This window comes from Phialemonium atrogriseum (genome assembly GCF_030411735.1).
Source record: "Phialemonium atrogriseum strain 8032-3 unplaced genomic scaffold QBC33scaffold_29, whole genome shotgun sequence".
NCBI lineage: Eukaryota > Fungi > Ascomycota > Sordariomycetes > Cephalothecales > Cephalothecaceae > Phialemonium > Phialemonium atrogriseum.
This window is the reverse complement of record NW_026848166.1, coordinates 365,007-385,439: the sequence shown is the minus strand read 5'-3', so window position 1 is coordinate 385,439 and position 20,433 is coordinate 365,007. Positions and strand designations below refer to the sequence as shown.

General features: G+C 57.0%; 6 protein-coding genes across 6 annotated transcripts; 3 read left to right on the top strand and 3 right to left on the bottom strand.

The window, feature by feature from the left end:
- Positions 1–213: 213 nt before the first annotated feature.
- On the top strand, positions 214–1,178 carry QBC33DRAFT_439161 (aspartic peptidase domain-containing protein; the record flags this gene model as incomplete). The annotated part of the gene is made up of 2 exons (XM_060424175.1): positions 214–886; positions 982–1,178. Coding segments are annotated over 2 exons (870 nt in total), but the record flags the coding sequence as incomplete, so codon positions are not given.
- A 2,338-nt stretch (positions 1,179–3,516) lies between these two features.
- QBC33DRAFT_597186 (S-M checkpoint control protein rad4) lies at positions 3,517–6,780 on the top strand (the record flags this gene model as incomplete). Its single annotated transcript, XM_060431913.1, has 4 exons — positions 3,517–3,624; positions 3,739–5,861; positions 5,912–5,915; positions 5,977–6,780. 4 exons carry the CDS (start codon positions 3,517–3,519, stop codon positions 6,418–6,420), a joined length of 2,679 nt encoding a protein of 892 aa, XP_060279982.1. The 3' UTR covers positions 6,421–6,780.
- Positions 6,781–9,769, bottom strand: QBC33DRAFT_214899 (nipped-B-like protein B). The gene is made up of 2 exons (XM_060422711.1): positions 8,942–9,769; positions 6,781–8,877 (listed from the first exon to the last, which is right to left on the bottom strand). Exons 1-2 carry the CDS (start codon positions 9,626–9,628, stop codon positions 6,967–6,969), a joined length of 2,598 nt encoding a protein of 865 aa, XP_060279981.1. The 5' UTR covers positions 9,629–9,769; the 3' UTR covers positions 6,781–6,966.
- A 1,390-nt stretch (positions 9,770–11,159) lies between these two features.
- Positions 11,160–14,605, bottom strand: QBC33DRAFT_549158 (uncharacterized protein). The gene is made up of 2 exons (XM_060428941.1): positions 14,347–14,605; positions 11,160–14,295 (listed from the first exon to the last, which is right to left on the bottom strand). The coding sequence occupies exons 1-2, from the start codon at positions 14,530–14,532 to the stop codon at positions 11,656–11,658; spliced, it is 2,826 nt and encodes a 941-aa protein (XP_060279980.1). The 5' UTR covers positions 14,533–14,605; the 3' UTR covers positions 11,160–11,655.
- Positions 14,606–14,798: 193 nt separating this feature from the next.
- QBC33DRAFT_214852 (P-loop containing nucleoside triphosphate hydrolase protein) lies at positions 14,799–19,098 on the top strand. Its single transcript, XM_060422708.1, has 3 exons — positions 14,799–15,063; positions 15,188–18,178; positions 18,233–19,098. Exons 2-3 carry the CDS (start codon positions 15,215–15,217, stop codon positions 19,007–19,009), a joined length of 3,741 nt encoding a protein of 1,246 aa, XP_060279979.1. The 5' UTR covers positions 14,799–15,063; positions 15,188–15,214; the 3' UTR covers positions 19,010–19,098.
- On the bottom strand, positions 19,098–20,433 carry QBC33DRAFT_214859 (uncharacterized protein). Its single transcript, XM_060422710.1, has 2 exons — positions 19,870–20,433; positions 19,098–19,800 (listed from the first exon to the last, which is right to left on the bottom strand). The coding sequence occupies exons 1-2, from the start codon at positions 20,141–20,143 to the stop codon at positions 19,187–19,189; spliced, it is 888 nt and encodes a 295-aa protein (XP_060279978.1). The 5' UTR covers positions 20,144–20,433; the 3' UTR covers positions 19,098–19,186.

Here is a 20,433-nt window from a genome sequence, read left to right as displayed (position 1 = left end):
TGGGCCCCTCGGCAAAATTTGGATTTTGTAATACGGCATGGGAAGTGCCAAAATAAGTTATTTTACGTTTTTTTTTGGTTTTGGTGGTTGCTTTGGGTAAACCCCCCCCCCCCCCCCCCCCCCCCTTCCCAAACGCAACGCCCGGTTCCGCCCGTCACAGTCTCCCTCTGTATGGCTGAGCTAGCAGCTCCATTGAATGCTAACGCGCTTTCTCCTTCTCTAGCAACGGGCTTGAAGTCAGTGCAGTTTGGCGTTGCCACGTCGACAGTTGACGAGTTTAGCGGGATCCTCGGTATCGGCTATGGCCAGGGGCAGACGACGCGATACAAAAATTTCATCGACGAACTCAGCGCCCAGAATGCTACCAAGGTGAAGGCATTCACCGTCGCCCTGGGGAGTAAGCACATACAAGAAGGCGTGATAGTCTTCGGCGGCGTCGACGCGTCAAAATTCTCAGGCACCCTTGCCCGCCTGCCCATCATCCCGGCTGCAGACTCGCCGGATCAAGTCCCCCGTTACTGGATCCAAATGCAGTCCCTCCAGTTGACGCCACCCAGTGGCAAGTCCTACCTCTACCCCAACAGCAGCTTCCCCGTCTTCCTCGACAGCGGCGCCACCATGACCTTGCTGCCGGCTAGCTTGGCGGCCGCGATAGCCTCAGACTTTGGCTCGACTTCTCCCAAGACCGGGGATTTCTACGAGGTCAGCTGTGACCTGACCACTGTGAACGGGACCTTGGACTTCGCCTTCGACGGCACTACTGTCAAAGTACCATATGATGAGCTCATTCGGGTCGTTCCGGGTACCCCGCCTGCGTGTTTTCTCGGGATCTCGCCAAGCGATGATTTCACCTTGCTTGGTGACAGCTTTATGCGCTCAGCTTATAGTGCGTTTGTCTTGACTACCTCCAACCCTTCTCGGACGAAGTCTCCCTTTTTTTTTTTTTTTTTTCCAGTACACCAGCTAACGTGCCGTACGTAGCCACCTTCGATCTCGAGAATAACGTCGTGTGGATGACACAGGCGGCCAACTGCGGTTCGACGCCGGCAGCCCTCGGCAATATGAACGTCATGTCGACCCTGCAAGGACTCTGCGGCACGAACAAGGCAGTCGCTACGGACAACACCAACTCTGGATTTCCATCTGACTCAGCCGCCACGGTGCCTGGCACATCGAATGGCCCAAACTCCGTGGCAACGGGAAGCACAAACTCCGTATCGATGGGTGTTCTCACAGCGACCTCCGTTCCCGGAATGACGCTGGGGGTCAGCATAGCGGCCGCCTTGATAATTGGGTTTCTAGCCTAAATTTCTTGGCCGAAGGAGCGGACCGAGAATGCCGATGTGACTGGGGAATATATCATCTCGATTATTTTCGACAGCCCTACCTGGTGTGATGGGATCTGGCGCAATCTTCGTCAGGGCCTGGGAAACTCGGGAAGGGTGCTTGTATTTAGCTAAACGATTCGACGATTTACATTCATAAAGGGGACGCCAGTTGCTAGATCTTCGAGGCATCACTTTAAGCCTAGAAGAGAAAGGCGATGTGCATAGATTGATGGATCATTATAGACCTAATGATACTTGTTCAAAAACACTGCCTACCTCACGCCTAGCAGTGTCGACGACATTAACCTCATGCTAAAGGACTGTTATGTTTACTTTCATTTCCCCCCTCGTCTAGACCTGCCAGAGCCTAGAGGAGGAGAGAGACGCTTGGCGCATTTACAAGAGCTGCATCTAGGTTCTAGACTCCAGGTACGTGAAGGTGCCATTCTCAGAATTACCTGGTTCTGTGAGATGCTGCGAGTGGGCGATCAATCGCGCGGAACGGAAGAGCAAGCCCGCCAGGCTTCGTCATAGAGTTTCAGAAATTATTGCCGCCACCTCTCCAGTCCAATCAGTGCTCTCGCATCAGTATATGCAATCAATATATGCAAAAAAGTAAAAGTCCTATACGTCTCATCACCTAAGATACCAAGAAGACAGCTAGATAAATGTTGTCGCGTTCTTTGCGCAAGGAGAGAGAGACAATGAGAAACAACTGCAAATGCATTGTAGCAGTCAAGTGAGATATCAAGATACCCATACCCACGAGACGGAAGCCAAGAAAATCTAGAGATCGCATGGTATGCAAGCATTTCGCAGAGGGGGACGGATGATATAAAATATAAAAAGGGGGGGAAAAAATCAAAAAAATCAGGCACCCCCAAATCGAGACCGGGGTCTCGAACTCACAACCTTTCAGGTCACGATGGGAGAGGAAGCGAAGGAATCCACAATTTGTCTTTCGTGAGGTAACTTTTACAGACATCCCAGACGTGCGGTTGACCGGGTCACTTTCCCACTACGCCAAAGTGCCGAAGTTGAGGGGGATGCCCGATGGAAACTTTGTCCCCAATTCGCACCTATATACCCTCTCCCTTCTGAGAAAGGAATCACCGCCATCCAAACACCCCTCGCCACCTAAGCAACCGCTTGGCCCAGATAAACTCCTGATGGAATCACCCGCCCCCAAATTTAACACGCCATTCCCATCACGAGCGAAGTAACCCATTTGCCACCGACTCGCACGTTTATGGCATCCGCTCTTCTAACTTTTGCGCAACCAGCCAAATAAATAAAAGACAGCACATTTGGACAAAATGGTAAGGTTCAAAACTCGACTCCTCCTAAACGTCTTCCTACAGCGCAACACCCATCATCTCGGCAACCATAGAGCCGGAGACCCTTTGAAATGCACGATGTCGCACATGTTAACCAGCAGGTCGGTGACTCCACGAAGACGGCAAAAGTCTTACAGAGATCGGAAATAATGTGGTAGCGACAAGACTTGAGGTCGGGGACACCATTGGAAAGTCGGGCCCGTCCTTCACGCCATGCTGAGGGTTGTGAGGTTCTGATACGGTTGATATATAGCCGCTGGGCTCATCTGAACAGTAACCCCCAATCCCCCCCGACTTAGAGGAGATCGGCCAGCGTTTGGGTCTCGATGATGGGATCACCAGTTTTATCATTCACCAAGAAAGGGACCGAGGTGCAACGCATTCCAATATCACAGCCAAGAAATATCATCTATCATCTACACCGAAGACATTTAACTTTTGATTTAATGTTCAGAAAGATGTAGCCAGACTTGAGCACGTGGGGCACACGTCTTAGGCTCCCGCGCTGGGAGGTGTTCATGGCCAAGGTCAATGGGGAATGACAAATGGCCTCCTGTTATCGTCTCCTGGATGGGAACTATCCCACCAGGGACCGGGCTTCGAATCGTTGCAAAACATGACTGCCCATGGAGGATGATTTATTTGTGCTTGGGCTCACAAATGAATGGGTTGACGTTGAATTGCTGAGTAAGGGTGCCCCCACCCCACTCTACCAGGGTTCATAGGCCCCACTCCACAAGGCTCGGGCTTGCCCGTTCCCTCGACGCGACGCGCTTACACTCGAGATCCGAAATCCATTAATAAGGACAATCAATGTTCCAACGCCTTGACGAAGCGCCGGCAAAGCCGCGATGACCACACCACCAGACTCACCAGATGCCGGGGCGAGCCTGTTTGACCCGTCGTTGCCCTTCAAAGGAGTCGTCGTCTGTTGCACTAGCATTCCACCAGAGCAGAGGGTAGGTTTTACTTGCTCCTGCCCCGCCATCCTCGCCTTCTTGCTTCCGTTGCTTAGGGGACAAATGTGTGTCCTTTCACGTATGTTGATTGCTGACGACCTTGTTTCGTATTAGTCCGATATTGCAGCGAAGACAGCCGAGCTCGGAGGCATCCACAAATACGACCTCACCCCCGACGTTACACACCTTGTTGTCGGAGAGTACAACACCCCCAAGTACCGCCATGTTGCCAAAGAGCGACCCGACATCAGGCCCATGGCTGCGGGGTGGATAGAGGCTGTGCGAGATCTATGGGTCCAGGATGCGGACATTGACTTCGTCTCCTTGGAAGAGACGTGGCGACTGCGGACCTTCGAGACAAGTGGCGGAGATCCCAACGTGGCTGGGAAGGAGGGTGAGCGTGGCAGGCTCCTATGCTGTCTGACCGGATTCGACGACGTGGACCAAAGACAGCAGATCATCGACACGATTGTTGCCAATGGCGGAGCATATACGGGCGATATGACTAGAAAGGTTACTCACCTGATAGTCCACAAGCCCGAGGGGCGGAAGTACGCCGCAGCGAAATCTTGGGAAGTCCTGCCCGTCTCCATCGAATGGCTACAGGACAGCGTCCGGAGGGGCATGATCCTGGACGAGAAATTATACGACCCGATCCTGCCAAAGGAAGAGAGGGGCAAGGGCGCGTGGACGAGGACAGAAGTGACGAGGGTCTCGTTGGGTAAGCGGTTGCGCGAAGGCGCGGCGGCCGCGCAGGAGGATGGGAAGAGGAAGCTGAGGAAGACGGCCAGTATGAAGTTGAACAGCCAGAGGGATAATCTATGGGGTGACATCCTGGGCAAACCTCCGTCTGCCGACCCCTTCCCTCGACCCAGCGATGACCCCTTCTCAAGACCTGGGGATGAACCGACACAGGCCAACACTCAGGCGTCGGGACGAGGGGGCAGCGCCCAGACATCGGGAAAGTCCTTTGACACACAAGGTTCGAAGCTCGTCTCTCTCGGAACTTCAGAGGACGTCTCGGTGTTCGCATCATGCTGTTTTTATGTCCATGGTTTTCCAGCGAAGAAAGCAGAGGTCCTGATGAACACAGTTGCGTACATGGGTGGATTGGTATGCAACTCGCTCGACGAGGTGGCTTCCAACTCCGGCGCACAACTCTCACACCGCTTCCTCATCGTACCGCAAAACTCGAGACCGGACACGCACCCGTCCCTCCCGGACGATGTCCAGATCATCACCGAGTTCTTCATCGAGAAGTGCATGCACAAAAAGCAACTCTTCAACCCCAACGAACACGTCATCGGCCAGCCATTCCCCGCCTTCCCCATCGATGGCTTCGAGAGATTGGCAATCTGCACTGCCGGCTTCACGGGCGTCGACCTCAACCAGGTGGACAAGGCTATCAGGCAGCTGGGTGCTCGCTACGAGGAAAGGTTTACGTCGCAGAGCTCGGTGCTGGTATGCACCTCCTTGAGCTCTGTCAGGAAGCAGAAACTCGACTTAGCCTTGGCGTGGAGGGTCCCCGTCGTGAGCGCGGACTGGTTGTGGTCATGCATATCGACGGGGTTCAAAGTCCCGATCAAGGACTTTCTCTTCCCCGAGCTCAGGCAGAGACTCGCTCCTGAGCAAAGTGAGGAACACGAGCAGCGGCAGGCGAAAACCAAGAATACTACTACCGGACAGAGGAAGCATGCAGAGTCTGCCCGGAAACCCACGGTCGCAGGTGGCATTCGCGATGTAGACCTGTCCGCGTTCGCTCATGATGAGGAAGATGGGAATGACATCGGAGCCGCCCTGAGAAAGGACGTTTCCAAGGAGGAATCGGACGCCACGACACACTTCGAAACCGCGGCCACCCACCTGTCACAAGTCCGCGAGCCAGCCAGACTCTCGGCACCGCTATCGGAGGTCTCCTCCAACTCACGCAACAGGTCCTCATCGCCGCAGAAACACGCGCAACCGCCCAGGAAACCGAGGAGCAGGGTCCCCAGCGAGATCGCCAACTCCGAGGCCACAGACGAGCCGGACGACCTAGACAACATGATGGACGTCGCCGACGAAAACCAGAACCAAATCCCGCCCGCCCAAGAAGACGACGCCGAGGCGGCAGGGCGACGCGCAGAAGAAAAGGCCGCCAAGAGGGCCGCCGAACGGCTCGCCCTCTCAGCCAAGCTTACCACGCTGCTGGACTCGACCATCGGCGCCACGGCGGCGGCGAGCGGGGACGCCGCCGAGTCCGCCGCCGCCGCCCCCATGCTCCCGGGAGGGAACCACGCCGACGCAGCCGGGTCGGCGACGTCGTCCGCAACCGGCACGACGGCACCCCGGCCGGCCCCGGCGCGGCGCAAGCGCGAGATCCTCGGCCGCGCCATCAGCAACGTGTCGGCGGCCAGCAGCGGCAGCGTCGAGTCCTCTGGCGTAGGCGCGGCGGCGACTGTGTCGTCGAACCCGAACCTGCTACCCAAGGCACTATCCGCCGCCGGCAGCCTGGCTGGGGCGGCGGATGGGGGAGGAAGAGGAGGAGGAGTAGGAAATGGGGGCCGGGGCGCGCAGTCTCTGTCGTCGCCGCCGCCGCCGCCGGCGACGCAGCTCGAGTATGAGGACGCGGAGGCGAAGAGGTGCAAGGCGGAGCTGGTGAGGAAGATGTTGGGGGATTCCGGGGGGGTGGGGGTCGGGAGGAGGGGGCCGGCCGAGGATCAGGAGACGTTGACGCTTGCTGGGATGGGCGGGTATGAGGTTGGCCGGGCGGGGACGGGGAGGGGTGTTGGGACGAGGTCGACGAGGAGGAGATGAGATGATGATTGAGAGAGGATGTCGGCGTTTCTGGATGACACCACCATGGAAGGGCATTGAATCGGGTGTTTACGAGTATGTTCTAGGCGCACATAAATGGTCCAAAATAATATATTTCAAGCAGTCCCCTCTCGATCTGGGTATCGTTATTCTGACTCGGTATGTCCCGTTCTAACATGGTCGGGTGTGTGTGGTACAGTGTAACATCGTGCTGCCGGAAAACATACAACGCATAATCGTAAGATCGTAAACGTCATGACAACAAACAGACGTTGCGCAGGTAGCAGGCCTCGAAACACAAACATCAAATACAAGTCATGAAAAAGAGCGCGCAAAAGGAATCCCAACGAATAGAATCGATCCTAAGCTCCCTGCAAATCTGGGACCCGTGTAAAACATCCTCCTCGACCACCCGCTTTCTCCAGTGTCACCATTCGTACTAACCGTCCACAGGCAGGTCAGTTTGAGCCTCGCCTAGCAGAATCATACACACAATAGACTCGGCCGCTGGGGAAGTCCTTGTCTCTGTTCGTCTGGCGCGTGCGATCACAGGTCGGCCGCGGCCTCAGTCAGGACGGTGAACAGACTAGCAGCGGCGCTACCGATACCGGCGGCGCCGATGGTCTCCCGGAAGGTGCTCTTCTTGGCTGGCCGCTCGTCCCGGCGCGAATCTCGGTCCCGGTCCCGGTCGCGGGCCCGGTCCCGGTCCCGATACTGGTCCCGGTCTCGCCCATGGTATCGGCGAGAGTGATCTCGGTCCCTGTCTCTATCGCGGTCACGATCCCTGTCCCTATCCCTGTCCCTATCCTTGGCCCCGTCGCGATCTCTCCGCCGGCGCTCCCCATCCCGGTCGCCGCGGTCATCCTTGCTGCTGCTGTGCCTGCCCGAGTCCCTCGAGCGCGGCGACCGCCCCGAGGCCAGTTCCTCGGGCGAGATCTCGCGGGGCCCGTTCTCGTCGAACCGCACGTGGTTCACGTTGCGGTTCTTCAGGATCGGCTTCGGCTGCACCGTGCTGGCCGGGCTGGCCTTGCTGCCTGGCCCCGGCACGATGACGGGGTACACCTTGGTGCCGCTCCTGTTGTTGTTGTCATCGTCGTCGTCGCCGCCCTTCTCGGTGTCGCGGTCCTTCTCGTCGGCCGCCCTGCGCGTGTACCGGTTACGGTCGCGGTCCCGGTTGGACGGGTACCGCCGCTTCCCGGAGTCGCGCTCGTCCTCGGTGGTGTCGCTCTCGTCCCACAGAACGTCGGAGTCGGAGTCGCTGGCGGGGGCGGCGGCGCCGTGCCTGCGCCGCCTGAGATCGCGGTCGTAGTATGTCTCGTTGTGGCGGGGCGAATGGTGGCGGACTGGGTAGTGCCTCCTCCCGCCAGTCCCGCGGTCCTTGTCGTCGTGGGCGTGGGCTGCATCGCCGTTGGCGGCCCGCCGGGAATTCCGCACCTCGGCGCTTTGCTGCGCGTACTCTTCGATCTGTTCCCGGGTGAGGATGCCCAGCACGGCGACGAAGTCCGGCCGTGCTTCGTACCGCACCCCGGCCCTCTCGAGAACCACCGGCGAGACCTTATTGCGGTTGATCCTGGTCCACTTGGCGTCGGGGGGGATGTCGTTGCCCTGGCTATCAGGCGCCAGACGGCCAGGCTGCCGCGGCCCGTAGTACATGGGAGGCACGCCAGCTGGTGGCGCCGAGCTTGCAAAGGTGGCTGAGGAGGGGGACGTCGGACTGGCGCCGTACACCGGGGGAGGTGTCATGGGAGCCGATGTTGGCGAGAGAGCGCCGGGATACGCTTGCACGGGCGGGACATAGCGAGGCGACGAGCTGAGAAGCTGCTGAGTGACCGGCGAGGAGGAGAGCTGGTGGTCAGGCGGGAGTGTGGGCGGTGCGCTGCCGGCAATCTGGAGCGGCTGGTGCGATGGAGGCAGGCGTCTTCCACTCGGGGACGTCCCGGGAGAGAAGCCATAGTTGGGTGGGTAGCTTGGCGAAAGGTGCACGCCAGCCATCCGGGCTGCCATGAGGCTGGCTTGGTCGTGGGCGAGCAAGTCCCGCGTGGAGATGAGTGTTAATCTCGGCGAGGTATGCGAGTTTGAATCCGAGTCGGAGTCGGAGGAATGAAGCGACGGATATGGCTCGTAGCTGAGGCCAGTATCCTGATTATACAATGCTGGTGGCTGCGAACGGTGATAGGGTTGAAGCGACTGGGGAACTCCATGATCAAACGGCGGGGGCACCTGATCAACGGCGTTGCGGCCTTGCTTGACCAATGGTGAGAATTTCTCGTTGTCGATACTTCGAAAGCTCTCCTTCGGATCCATGTTCTCGTTGCCGGGGTAGGAGGCTGGGGTAATGGACATGTTGGGGACTGGCGCAGGAGTGTAGCTGGGGAGGCCATGAGCAGATGGCGGAGTGCCGCTGTTATCAAGTAGGCCTTGGGACTCGAGCTCGCGAATGTAGGCTCGGAGAACCTCCTGTTCGTCTGGTAAGTCACACATGTATTTCGCAAACGTCGGGAGGTTGCAGGTGAGCACTTACCTTATTCCTCCGTAATACGTCGCTTGAAAAGCCCGAATTCTCCAGCTCGGTTCGGAACTGTTGCCAGAGTTCCTCCTCGTCCTCGCTGCCCGCCGGGTCTCTCCTGTGGAACAACTTCGCCGCGATCGCGTCGACCTTGTCCTTGATCGAGTCCAGCTGCTGATCATCCGCGCTTTCTAGCACACCGCGGGACTTGACAGGGTTGTGCAACTGGATCGTATCGAGGAAGAGGTCGATGTTTGTCTTCTGGTTCGCCAGCTTTGTCCTGATCAAGGCCACCATATCCTTCTCTCTCGACCCCATATTGCTGTTACTCCGGGATTCATCTGTTCCCTGGACCTCGGCATCTCTGCCGTCGGCGCTCTCCCCGACATTGCCATACTTTTGGAGGATGGTGTCGAGCTGCTTGAGGGTGAAGTCGCTGTCCTCAACAATGGGTGTTAGCTGGCGAGCGTACTGGTTGTTCTCGCCGTCGCCATGCGGGCCAACCGAATTTAGCAGGCTATCTGGGTCCTCAGCCTCGGCGCGGAGATGCTTGAGTACGGTATGCAGCGCGCGAACGGCTGTCGCAACGTCGGTGAAGTCTGGTCCGGCGGTGCGCGCCCCGTGGTAAAGCTGGCGTGCGAGGGCGTCGACTGGCTCGATGCTTGCGGCGGTCGTGGTAGCGCTGCCGTTTTGGGCTGTCATGCCTATGGGGTGAGGTGGCCACCCGTGGACGAGCTGTATGGGGGGGTTGGAGTGGTGGGATGGCAATCCCGACAGATGAAGCGTTTCGTACGCCGTCAATGTTTCGGGCAGTCGCAGGAGAAGCAAGACGTGGTGATAACGTGGTCGAAAAAGTCACGGTTGGTTGCAAGGCTGCAATACTGTCATGCGAACCAGGCGTCCCACGTAACCTATACAGTTGTTGTAGACTTTCAAGTGCAAGGCCGAGTGAAAAAGAAGGAGGATCTAGTTAGGAACAAGAATTCTATCCACTTGGATGATAAGAGAACAACACTACGGAAGCGAAGCGGAGTGAATCACCGACGAATGAGCTACGTATGTAGAGGAGTACATTCCGGGAATGTTTTGCCATCGAGGCTATCCACATGACAGACGTACACTTGGTACATGGTGTGGGAGTACCCCCTCGCCCAAGAGTCGAGGACCAGGAAAGGCTGTAGTACTGCGTGGGCTGTGTGACGTATTCGCTCCCAAGCATTAATTAACATCATTGCTATGATTCTCGAAGAGACGGGGCAGAGCCGTCCAATGAAGGGCCCGGGCGGCTCCCCCGTATTGCTTTGAGCTTACCAAGGCGTGGGATATGAACATACTTGGCATGGTCGCGCTTTTACCATAATGAGTTAGGCCTTGTTGCTTTAGTAACTCGCCAAGGGTGTCCCCTGCTGCATGCTGCGCCACCTGCCTGGATCATTTGCTGCATTCAGGCAAGTTGCATCGACTGCCACTTCAGACACGCTACCAGATGTGTCCATCCCAGAGCCGAAAGAGATCAAGAACCACCTCCGTCCGTATTACCGACCGTCGGACGCGATCAGCAGGGACACTTGCTTGTTCGCTGGAAAAGCTGAGGAACAGAGATCGGGCCTGACACGGCGCTTCCTGCACATACCGGGCGAGGAGATGGGAAACTCCATTTGGGACAGATGACCTTCTCGGCATGCCCCCTCCCCCCAACACGAGGCTGTAATCTGTAGAGCAGGCTGTGCGTGTGAAACATGTCTACCCACACCATAATATGTAAAATGCCGCGCTGGGAAAGAAGTAAAAAAAAAAGGTGACGAGTGTCTGGGTGGTCGTATCGGGCACCGCGGAGCTCCACGTTGCATTCCCATTTCCAATCGGGCTGCAATCGACAAAGGCTCGCCCCGGCTGGGCGCGCTGGACAGCGAGGCATATGCTGCAAGATTCTCCCGGATTTCTGTGCGCCATGCTCGATCGATTGGATGCGGCAAATCCGGCAAGTTTGGGGCGGAAATCCGGTGGCACCGAATGGGAAAGAAGCAAGAACTTCGCATTAGTGCGAAGTCTGGGCCAGGCAGCAGCAGCGGGCTCTCCCACACAGCCGCACAGTCCAGAGCGATCGGCGGCCCTGAACGGCGGCCGCCGAGACGAGTCAATCGCCCTAGCCCGAGTGAGGAAGCGTCGAGAAGGAGTGTTAAAACCCTCATTATTGATTACTGCAGATATTGAATCCATAGTCTCCGAGGACGGAACTACGCGCATATGAAAGACGAGTCTGTGGAGCTGCCAGCACGGCCGGGCCCGACAGGTCGACGTGCCTTCCACCCGAATGTAAGCGATGAGCTTGGGGTGCATGTGGTGCCTCGTGAATGCGGCTCTGGCTCCACGAACCTACCTACAGCTTGTTTCGAAAGAGGCAACCATCTCGGTTTCACAACAGCCTTACCCGGTAGTTCCTTTTTGTCTTACCGGCCATTCACACCGGCAAACATTGGGAGTCTCCAGATTTCGCGTCCCTGACAGGGCTTGTCAAGAGGCCCCTCGAGGCTTGAGATCGTTGCATCTAACCGCAGATTCGCCATCAAGACTTCCTTCTATTGATTGATTTGCCAAGCCGCGGTTCAACTGTGTCCCGTGTCCTAGACCTTCCTAGCCACATGGGTATATCTAACATGCCCGAAGCGTCGGGCCTCCCGTTTCTCTTCCCCATGACCATCTTCCGGTTCCACCGCCTGGCTTGACCCCTAAATGACAATCCTCTCCAGCGTATACGAACCAACCTTCTGGCTTCCCAGATGGCCCCGTTCTCTCTTGCTCCTCTGCACGATCTCGCCGCCCGAGATGACCTTCTCGTGCGAGACCTTGGTCTTCGCCCCGAGACCCAGGGGCAGCATCTGGGACTGCGCTTGCGGCATGACGACTGGCTTCTGTCCCTCCTTGCCCTGCGGTATCGGCCCCGCCATGGATTTCTGCACGTTGACCCCGTATTTCACCGCCTCGGCCAGCATGCCTCGTAGATAAACCGCCTCCTGGATCCCCTCTAGCGCGGCGCTGACCTCGAGCTTCAGCGCGGCAAAGAAGCCGGTGGAGTCGACATTGTCACCGGACCTTGCGAGGATCGCGTCATTGACCATCCAGCCGCCCGGTCCCACGGAGTCGATGCACCTGCTGAGCAGGTCGGCAATGAGGCGGATGCTTCCGTCGGGCGGTGGCTCCAGCTCCTCTTCTCCGTCAAGATGTGCCGCGTCCAGGTACCGCGTCGTCCAGCCACCCCTGACGAGTTCCACCCGCAACACGTGGATCAACGACAGGGTCTCGTCGGGTCTGAACAGGCGATGAATTGCCTGCACCGTATCCATTGCAGGATAGGCGCCCAGCAGGCCCAAGGCGACGGTCAGCCCCCTCTCTCGCGTGCTGAAATCGTCGAGGAGATGGCGTTCCGTGATGGCCAGATCCTCCTCCAGCCGGTCGAGCTTCATCCCGATGGCCTCCTCCTCGTCTCCGGCGGGCTCGTGCTCGGCCGACGTGATCTGCTTCTGGGGCAACTTGGCCGGATCTTGAACCAAATCAAGGCTGCGCATGATCAGTCGTATGCTGGAAAGGAGCTCAATCGGCCCCAGTTTGGTGGCGGCTAGGTAGTCGAACAATAGATCAAAGGTTGGGTCGATGTCTGCAAGCAGTTCAGGTAGCTGCTCCCCGAAAACCGCATCGATGTCTTCGGTTTCGCGTTCCTCACTGAATGCGGATTTAAGGTTCGGGGTTGACAAGTGGCCACCTACGGCCAGGTAGGTCAACACATTCGTCTGTGGTAGTTGAAGGGACATCCACATCTCCCCAGAGCCAGCTTTGGAGCCGCGCTGCAAGGAGAAAACCCTGGAAATAGCATAGATGACCCAGCGCCGGTCGACCCGTGGGAACTTGGGTCGTGACGGCCACTGCCAGCCAGGCAAATCCGAGACCGACCAGCCGGCCATGGGGACATCGGCACTGTCGGGATGGACACCGTTGGGCTGACTCTCATTTTGGACGAGCTCGATCTTGAACTTCCCAGCCAGCAACCTCTCGAACCCAGCCATATCCTCGGCACGAAGCAACTCATCGGCCTTGGCAACGTCGCTCTCCCATTCCTTCCAGTAGGTGTTTGTCAACGATCCTTCAAGGTAACGTGTGAGCGCCGAGGATGTGTGCTGTGCCTTTGACCACTTGTGTGGCTCTATGCCTTGAGGCAACCCGCGGCCAATCGAGGAAATGAGTAGCCCTTGGGCGCGCCTCTTGCGTTTGCGACTCCTTGGAGCCTCCAATTGAACTGCAATCAGAGACCGTCCAGAGATTGCCACAGCTGTCTCCAGCTTTTTGAAGTAGGTGACGAGATCCCACCGACCCAGGTCACCCTTGGCTGCGGACATATTGCGAGAGTCTCCACTCAGATCAATGGCCGCGGATGCCTGTAGAGACCGGTAGGCTGGGTTGTAAACTTCGAGAGATGACGACGTTGCTGCAAGTACCGATGACTCTGAAAGTCGGACGAATGAGGATATTTCGGGAAGCGTGAGCGTGTGAGCAAGTTTCGGCATGTCTTCATGGATCTTGTAGGTCCAAAGGGTACCCCCACGCAGCTCCTCGAGAGAGCCGGATTCAACATCGAGGCGGAATGTTGAAGGATCATGGTGAGTTGTCGAGGGCTTCGGAATGGAGAACGTTGTGACGGGTATGACCTTCTGCCTGCTTCGCTGCTGACTCTGGTCCTCAGGTATGATCGCAAGAATATGCATATGCCGTTCTCCGGGGTTGGTAGAGCTGGGTTTTGACGAGGTAATGATGAAGAGCACGTCAGGATTGAAGCCACTAGGCTCAATCTTTTGCGGGAAGAGGCCAAACAAGTCATGTTTCCCATTGAACAGACCTGCCACAGTGTCGGTTGCCGGCGAGGTCTGAGCAAGATCTACCTGGAAATCTCTGCTTGCTGTGTGGCAGAGGCCCTGAAGATATGTGGACGCAGGCGCCAGCCATTTCTCAGCCAGTGTTTCCCCGTCAAGGCATAAAATATTCCCATCTCTTGTAATAGCAAGAAGATCCAGGCCAGTTTTGTCTTCGTCGGGGACAATGGCAGAATTGGCGGATGGCGTCGTAGTCAAGTGGATGATGGGTTCCTTCTGTCGCAGGATAGAGAAGGACGACACGGGCGCTGTGTCGCCTGAGCCTCCAACCACATCCTTGAACAGGGTGACCCGCCTCTTTGCCGTCAGACCTTCTTCTGTGCAAATGTAGGTCGATCGAATGACTTGTTTGCTCGCAGAGGGCTTCCATCGGACAGAACATGGAGGGCACGTGAAGAAGTACTGGGGTGGGATAGGATACGAAGTGATGAGACGGGATGATGGCACCTAGTCCTCATATTAGTAGGAGATCCTCAGTAGAATGGACATTGAGCTAACATCATAAAGATTGACAGCATCACCATCAATTCCCACCGAAAGTTCTGACCGCTTCCGTTTCTTGGAGTCTGGCCGTTGGCCAAATACCTCGCCAACAGTGCATTTTCCAAGCGTGCCTGGGCGACTGGACGGATTTGGGAGGGTCGCCAGCAGGTATGGATTCTGTATATGAAATATGGAAGCCATGATGAGCCTGCGCAGCTTGTTGAGAGCTGATGCGAAGTTCCTAGCTTTGCCCTGAGTGACGATCCAAAAATCCAGAACCAGAGGAAAAAAAGTTCAGATGTCAGGATTATCCGAAGAAAGTCCGGTCAATTTTAGTGGTAGAAGGTGGGGCATAGAGCTAAGATACGTCCCTAGAGGGGTGATTGGATAAATATTTATAGTGGGGAACTCTTAAAACCGATGATGGCAGGCGCGACACGGGTTCACGGGTTTCGATTCATTGGGGACGCGATTTGGCGATGCACGCGACTTCTAATCCCTGGCTGCCACTTCGACCAACTCAACCACTTCAACCACAACTGCCCGACGACCTCCTCGACGACCTCCTCGAGGACCTCCCCGATAAGCTCTTCGACGGCCACGCATCCTTTGTCTACAATCAAGTCGCCAAGGTACGACACTGCCACTAATCTTCCACCTCAAACCACCACTCCGGCGCTCCATTCGCCTCACCCCCAATTTTGGTACTCATTGCCTCAATTATGACATACTGTAAGTAGTGCACCCTCTTCGCAGTCAGTCGCGATTGCCCACTGAAGTGCGCATGTGAATTTCCATGTTTGCCTCACATTCTACATTCTTTGTGGCCAAGGGCGACCTTTGCTGACCTGCTCAGGCTAGAATTCTCGCCAGATCAACACCCATGGGGTCCTTAGCTGTGCTTGCCATGGTGGATCAGGTCAATCCTACGGCGAGCCATAGTGAGGGGCACCACTTACACCCATTGTTCCAAGCCAGAAGACGAGCATCCCAGACACCTCCGACAAAAGACAGAGCCGAATCAGCGCAGACTTCGATATGTTCATTCGATGGAGCCCAGGATGAAGAGACACATGGGAAGCGGGATGGTCCCCAGAGGAAGCGGCAGAAGTTGGAGCCTCGAGTGCTAGAAGATGAGGAGAGGCAACAGCTGAAGAAATGCAACAAGGCTTCACTGGGAGGCACTATCATGGACCATTTCACACGGCTAGACCGAGGCCATGCTTCCAGCCCCAGCACCAACGACGAGAACAAACAACAGGATGATGAGGATGAAGAGGGAAAGGGGTTGGATCGGCCTGAGAGATTGGAACCAGAGACTACACACGGCAACCGAGTTACACCTGCACCATACCAAACTCTGGCATCCACACTGAATCCAGATCCCCCCATGCCCAAGAAGGTTATTCGGCTCAATCTGAAGACTGGCACACTTGGATCGCCACCGAAACCCAAGCCAACCCCGGCTAGAGTTGAACATGAGACTGAAGCGACGAAGAAGGTGTCACTAAATGGCCGGGGAAAAAAGACTCGGTCAAGGATTGTTAGGATCAGGTACGACACCGATGCCGAGTCTCGGATGCGCATCGGGGCTAAAGTTAATGCCATCCTGCATGGTCCACACGCCTTGTCCACCGGCTCGCCGAATACGACAAACTCGCAACCTTCCGATATGTCAGCAGAAGACAAGAAGCCGGTCGACCAGGAGCTGCCCAAGACAACACACCCCTTTTTTCTTGGCCAATCCAAACCTCCAAAGTCCACTTCCGGACCGGTGGATGTCAAGCCTGAACCGACAGACCCATCTTCGGCGAAAATATCCAGCTCGACTCCCTGCTCCCCCAACAAAGTTCGCCCTATCAGCCACAATACCAGGCTGCCCCAGTTTGGCGTGAAGAGTATTGGCCTGAAAGTTCCAGGCTCAAAGCTGCCAGCATGGCCTTGGAAAGACATGGTTCATATTCGAGGAGACGACTCGCTGGTCAGTTGTCAGTCTGACGAGCCAACCGTCACCTTCGCTTCTCGCAAGTCAAAAGGACGCGCCGTGGAGATATCAACACGAGAATCAGTGATGGAGTACATCACTAAGAGAATAGACATCCCGGCCCTCACAGATGCCGTCAGGAATGCAAACACGGACGACTTCCTGCCACCACCTCCTGAGATACGGTTGCCGCAGAAGCACTTTGAAAGTGGAAGCAAACTTCAGCACCGCATTCTCCCTCAACTCCGTTGCTCAAAGCAGAAGAAAGCTGCCGGTAAGAAGGACGCAGCAGGGAAAGCCAATATGCTGGAGCACCCTCCTCAGCTCATTCGCCTGTTCAACTCGATACAATCCGAATTGCCCGCGGTCGACAGGTCCGAGTGTGAGACACTCAGTTGGACGCAAAAGTATGCCCCAGGATGTGCGGCCGAGATTCTCCAGCCTGGACGAGAGGCCTTCTTCCTTAAGCAATGGCTGCAGGCTTTAATGGTTCAATCTGTCGACACAGGGTCTGGAGATGGTGAGAAGAGCAAGGGTAGTCTGTCGAAATCGAAGCCTTCAGGCCCCGCTAAGAAGAGGAGGAAGAAGAAGCTTGATGACTTTATTGTGTCGAGCGATGAGGAGGCCGACCAGATGGACGAAGTGTCCGAGACGGAGACCGATTGGGTTGCTAGCGGCACCTACGGAATCGTGAAGAAGACAGTCATTCGCGCCGGCGACTTGAGGGCAAAGGGATCCAAGGATTCTTCCCGCCTGACCAACACTGTCGTCATCAGTGGCCCTCATGGTTGCGGTAAGACGGCAGCAGTGTACGCCGTTGCAAAAGAGCTTGGGTTTGAGGTGTTCGAGATCAACTCCACCAGCCGAAGGAGTGGCAAGGACGTCCTTGAGAGGATTGGTGACATGACTAGAAATCATCTCGTCTCCCACCAACAGCGAAGCAATCCAGAGGCTGGGGAAGAGACGGAGGAGGATCCTGTCGATGAGGGAGCTGCCGAGGACATCAAGTCTGGGAAGCAGTCGACCATGATCTCCTTCTTCAAGCCAAAGGCTACTGTGGACAGCTCAAAGAAGACCACCAACCCGCCGTCTGGAGGTCCACCGCGAAAGGAGGCCAAGAAAGAGTTGCCCAAGGGTCAAAAACAATCCCTTATTCTGCTCGAGGAAGCCGACATTCTCTTTGAAGAGGACAAGCAGTTCTGGACTTCTGTCATTGGACTGATTGCCCAATCGAAAAGGCCTTTCATTGTGACCTGCAACGACGAGACACTCTTGCCATTGCAGACCCTCAACCTCCATGGAATCTTCAGACTCAGCCACCCGCCCACAGATCTTGCGGTGGATCGCCTCATCCTCATTGCCGCGAATGAGGGACACTCTTTGCGGCGAGACGCCGTGGAGGCACTCTTCGAGTCTCGCAATCGGGATCTCCGGGCCGCCACCATGGACCTGAATTACTGGTGCCAGATTGGCGTGGGAGATCGTCGAGGCGGGTTTGAATGGTTCTATCTCCGGTGGCCAAAGGGTATCGATCTTGACGAGAACGACGAGGTCGTCCGGGTTGTCAGCGAGGACACTTACCAGCCAGGCATGAACTGGCTGGTGCGAGACCACGTCATGGACAACCTTGTCCACCCCGGCATGGCCGAGGAGGAGCTTCTGCAGCAAGTTTGGAACTCGTGGAATGTTGATGTTGGCTACTGGCAGAGCTCCACTGGATTGGCGCCTTGGGCCGAGAACCTGAGTACAGTGACATCGGAGGCCAGTGGTCGTTTGGCAGCCCTCGAGGTCTTTGATCAGTTTGCTGAGGTCATGAGTGCGTCGGATATCTGTTCCTGCAAGGCGTTTGCAAGGTTTCAAGAGGTACGGTGGCCCCCCTTGTCATTTTTACCCCCCTGATGCTAATAATACCTACAGGCGCCAATCGATGCTACCCCCCCGGCCGTTTCGGGCAAGGCCCACGATGACTACATACTGGGACTCCCGCTCCTCGATACACCATCGGTAGTCCACTACGACTCGCTCCTTACAGTTCTGCCATGCACGATGAGATCCATGGCCAGAGCAGCCCTGCAATCGGGCACGAGTGTAGTTACGCAGCAGCCAGCTCCCGAGCTGGATCCTCTCACAGAGGACCAACTCCTGAACACCATCCGGCAACATTTCATAACGCCATCGACGACGATCGGCAGTCCCACCATTTCTCGCATGGATATTGCCGTGGCTTTCGACCCGATTGCTGCATCCGACTCGCCTCCGTCCTCGGCGGCTCTTTCTTACCTTGACCCTTCGATATTCGATCGGACCATGAAGCTAATCACCCTAGACGTTGCTCCATACGTGCGTGGCATTGTTGCGTACGACACTCATCTCCAGAAGCAGCGCTTGAAGCTCAGCAACCTCGTGAGCGAAGGAGGGCGGAGCGGGAAAAGGATGCGCACCACACGGGCTGCGTATTCGGCGCTCGAAGGCGGTTCTAGGAGCACCACCAGGGGGGAGAGGTGGTTCAAGGCAGACTTGAACCCACATTTGGTGTTGAGGACCGGGGGCGATGGTTGGGACAAGCTTGCTGCCGACAACACAACTGCGCAGCTTGAAGAGTCCCCCTCTCCCAAAGCCAGCAAGGCGGCACGTGGGGCACGGAAGCTGAAGCGAAAGATGCTCCGGGATGAGAGTGACGATGAGCTAGCGTGATCTCAACCTGGCAAGGGATTAGCGGTCGACGAGACTCGGGATCTAACAGCCTGGCTGGCTTCCTTCAGGGCAGTTCGAAGACGGCACTCTTGCCCGCCAGCCGGCTTTTTGTTAGTTAGCTTTGTAGCACAGCGTTGCATTTCATTTGCTATTTCGAAAATAACAAGATCGAACAAGCTACAAATCATCGCTGTATTCCCGTCCCCTGCGCCCCCGAGCCAACCCACCATCAACCGAGGATCGCCTCGACCTCGGCGGCCCATACTCGCGCCGAGCATAGACCAGTTCCGGCTCCGGCTGTTGTTCAGTGACGCCCTCATCCTGCTCGTCCTGATAATAATGGTATTTCTCCCGCAACGGGCGAGAACCCCTCCCATCCACGCTGGAGCGCCGCGACCCGGCCGTCGACCCGCTCCGGTCGATGGCGTACCGATGCGGCGCGGGCGGGTAATAGCTCGTCGTCTGCCTCCGCGTCTGGCGATCAGTGGGCCCCATGGCAGACCGATGGGAGCCGGAGCCGGAGCCGGAGCCGGAGCGGGAACCGTCCCGGCTCGCGGATCTGCGCTCGCTATGCCGGTGCGACTCCCTCACATCGTAGCTCCTCCTCCTGCTCCCGTCCCTGCTCCTCTCCCCGTCCCGTGACCCGTCCCTCCGCCGTCGCCGATGCTTATCGCCCCTGACTTCGTACACCTCCTCCACCCCAGCCATCACCTCTTCTTTCTCACGGGAGTGATAATCACCGCCGCCGCCGCCGCCCCGCCGCCGGTACCCCTCCCTCCGCTCGCCGCGATCTCCGCGCCGGCTCCTACCCCCGTCCCCGTCCCCATCCCTCTGCCGGTTCTCGCGGTCGTGGTGCCGGCGCCGGCGCTCGTGGCGGATCTCCTTCTCCAACTCCCAGTCCTCCTTGTCGCCGTAGGTGAAGCCCTTGGGCCAGTAGCGGTGCGCGCAGAGGGCGGCGGCGGCGATGGAGCCGAGGAAGACGAGGGAGGACTTGAGGAGGGACTCGGGCCTCTCCGGGTCCGGGTCGAGGGCCGGGTCGAGGGCGTCCGGGCGGGAGGCGCGGCGCGAGGGGCGCGGGGGGGAGGAGGAAGGGGAGGGGGAGGGGGAGGAGGAGGGGGAGTGGTAGGTTGGCATTTGTTTCTTTTCTTCGTCCTCTTTCTGGGTCGATCTTTAGATTATGTATGTATATGGGGGTATGTATGTTAGGCTGTAGCAGGAAGGAGTGTGCCGGCACACTTCAAGGGGATATTCGGGTGTCGAAGGGAGCGTGGGGATTAACTTGGGCAATGTCAGGTCCGAACAAGCAAATGCCAGGCCAGGCCGATCAACAGGTGCATGATTCGATGATTGGGAATGAGCGACTTAAAATGAAGACGAAAGTAGAAAGGGATAAATAATAACATCCAATTGTGATACGCCAATCT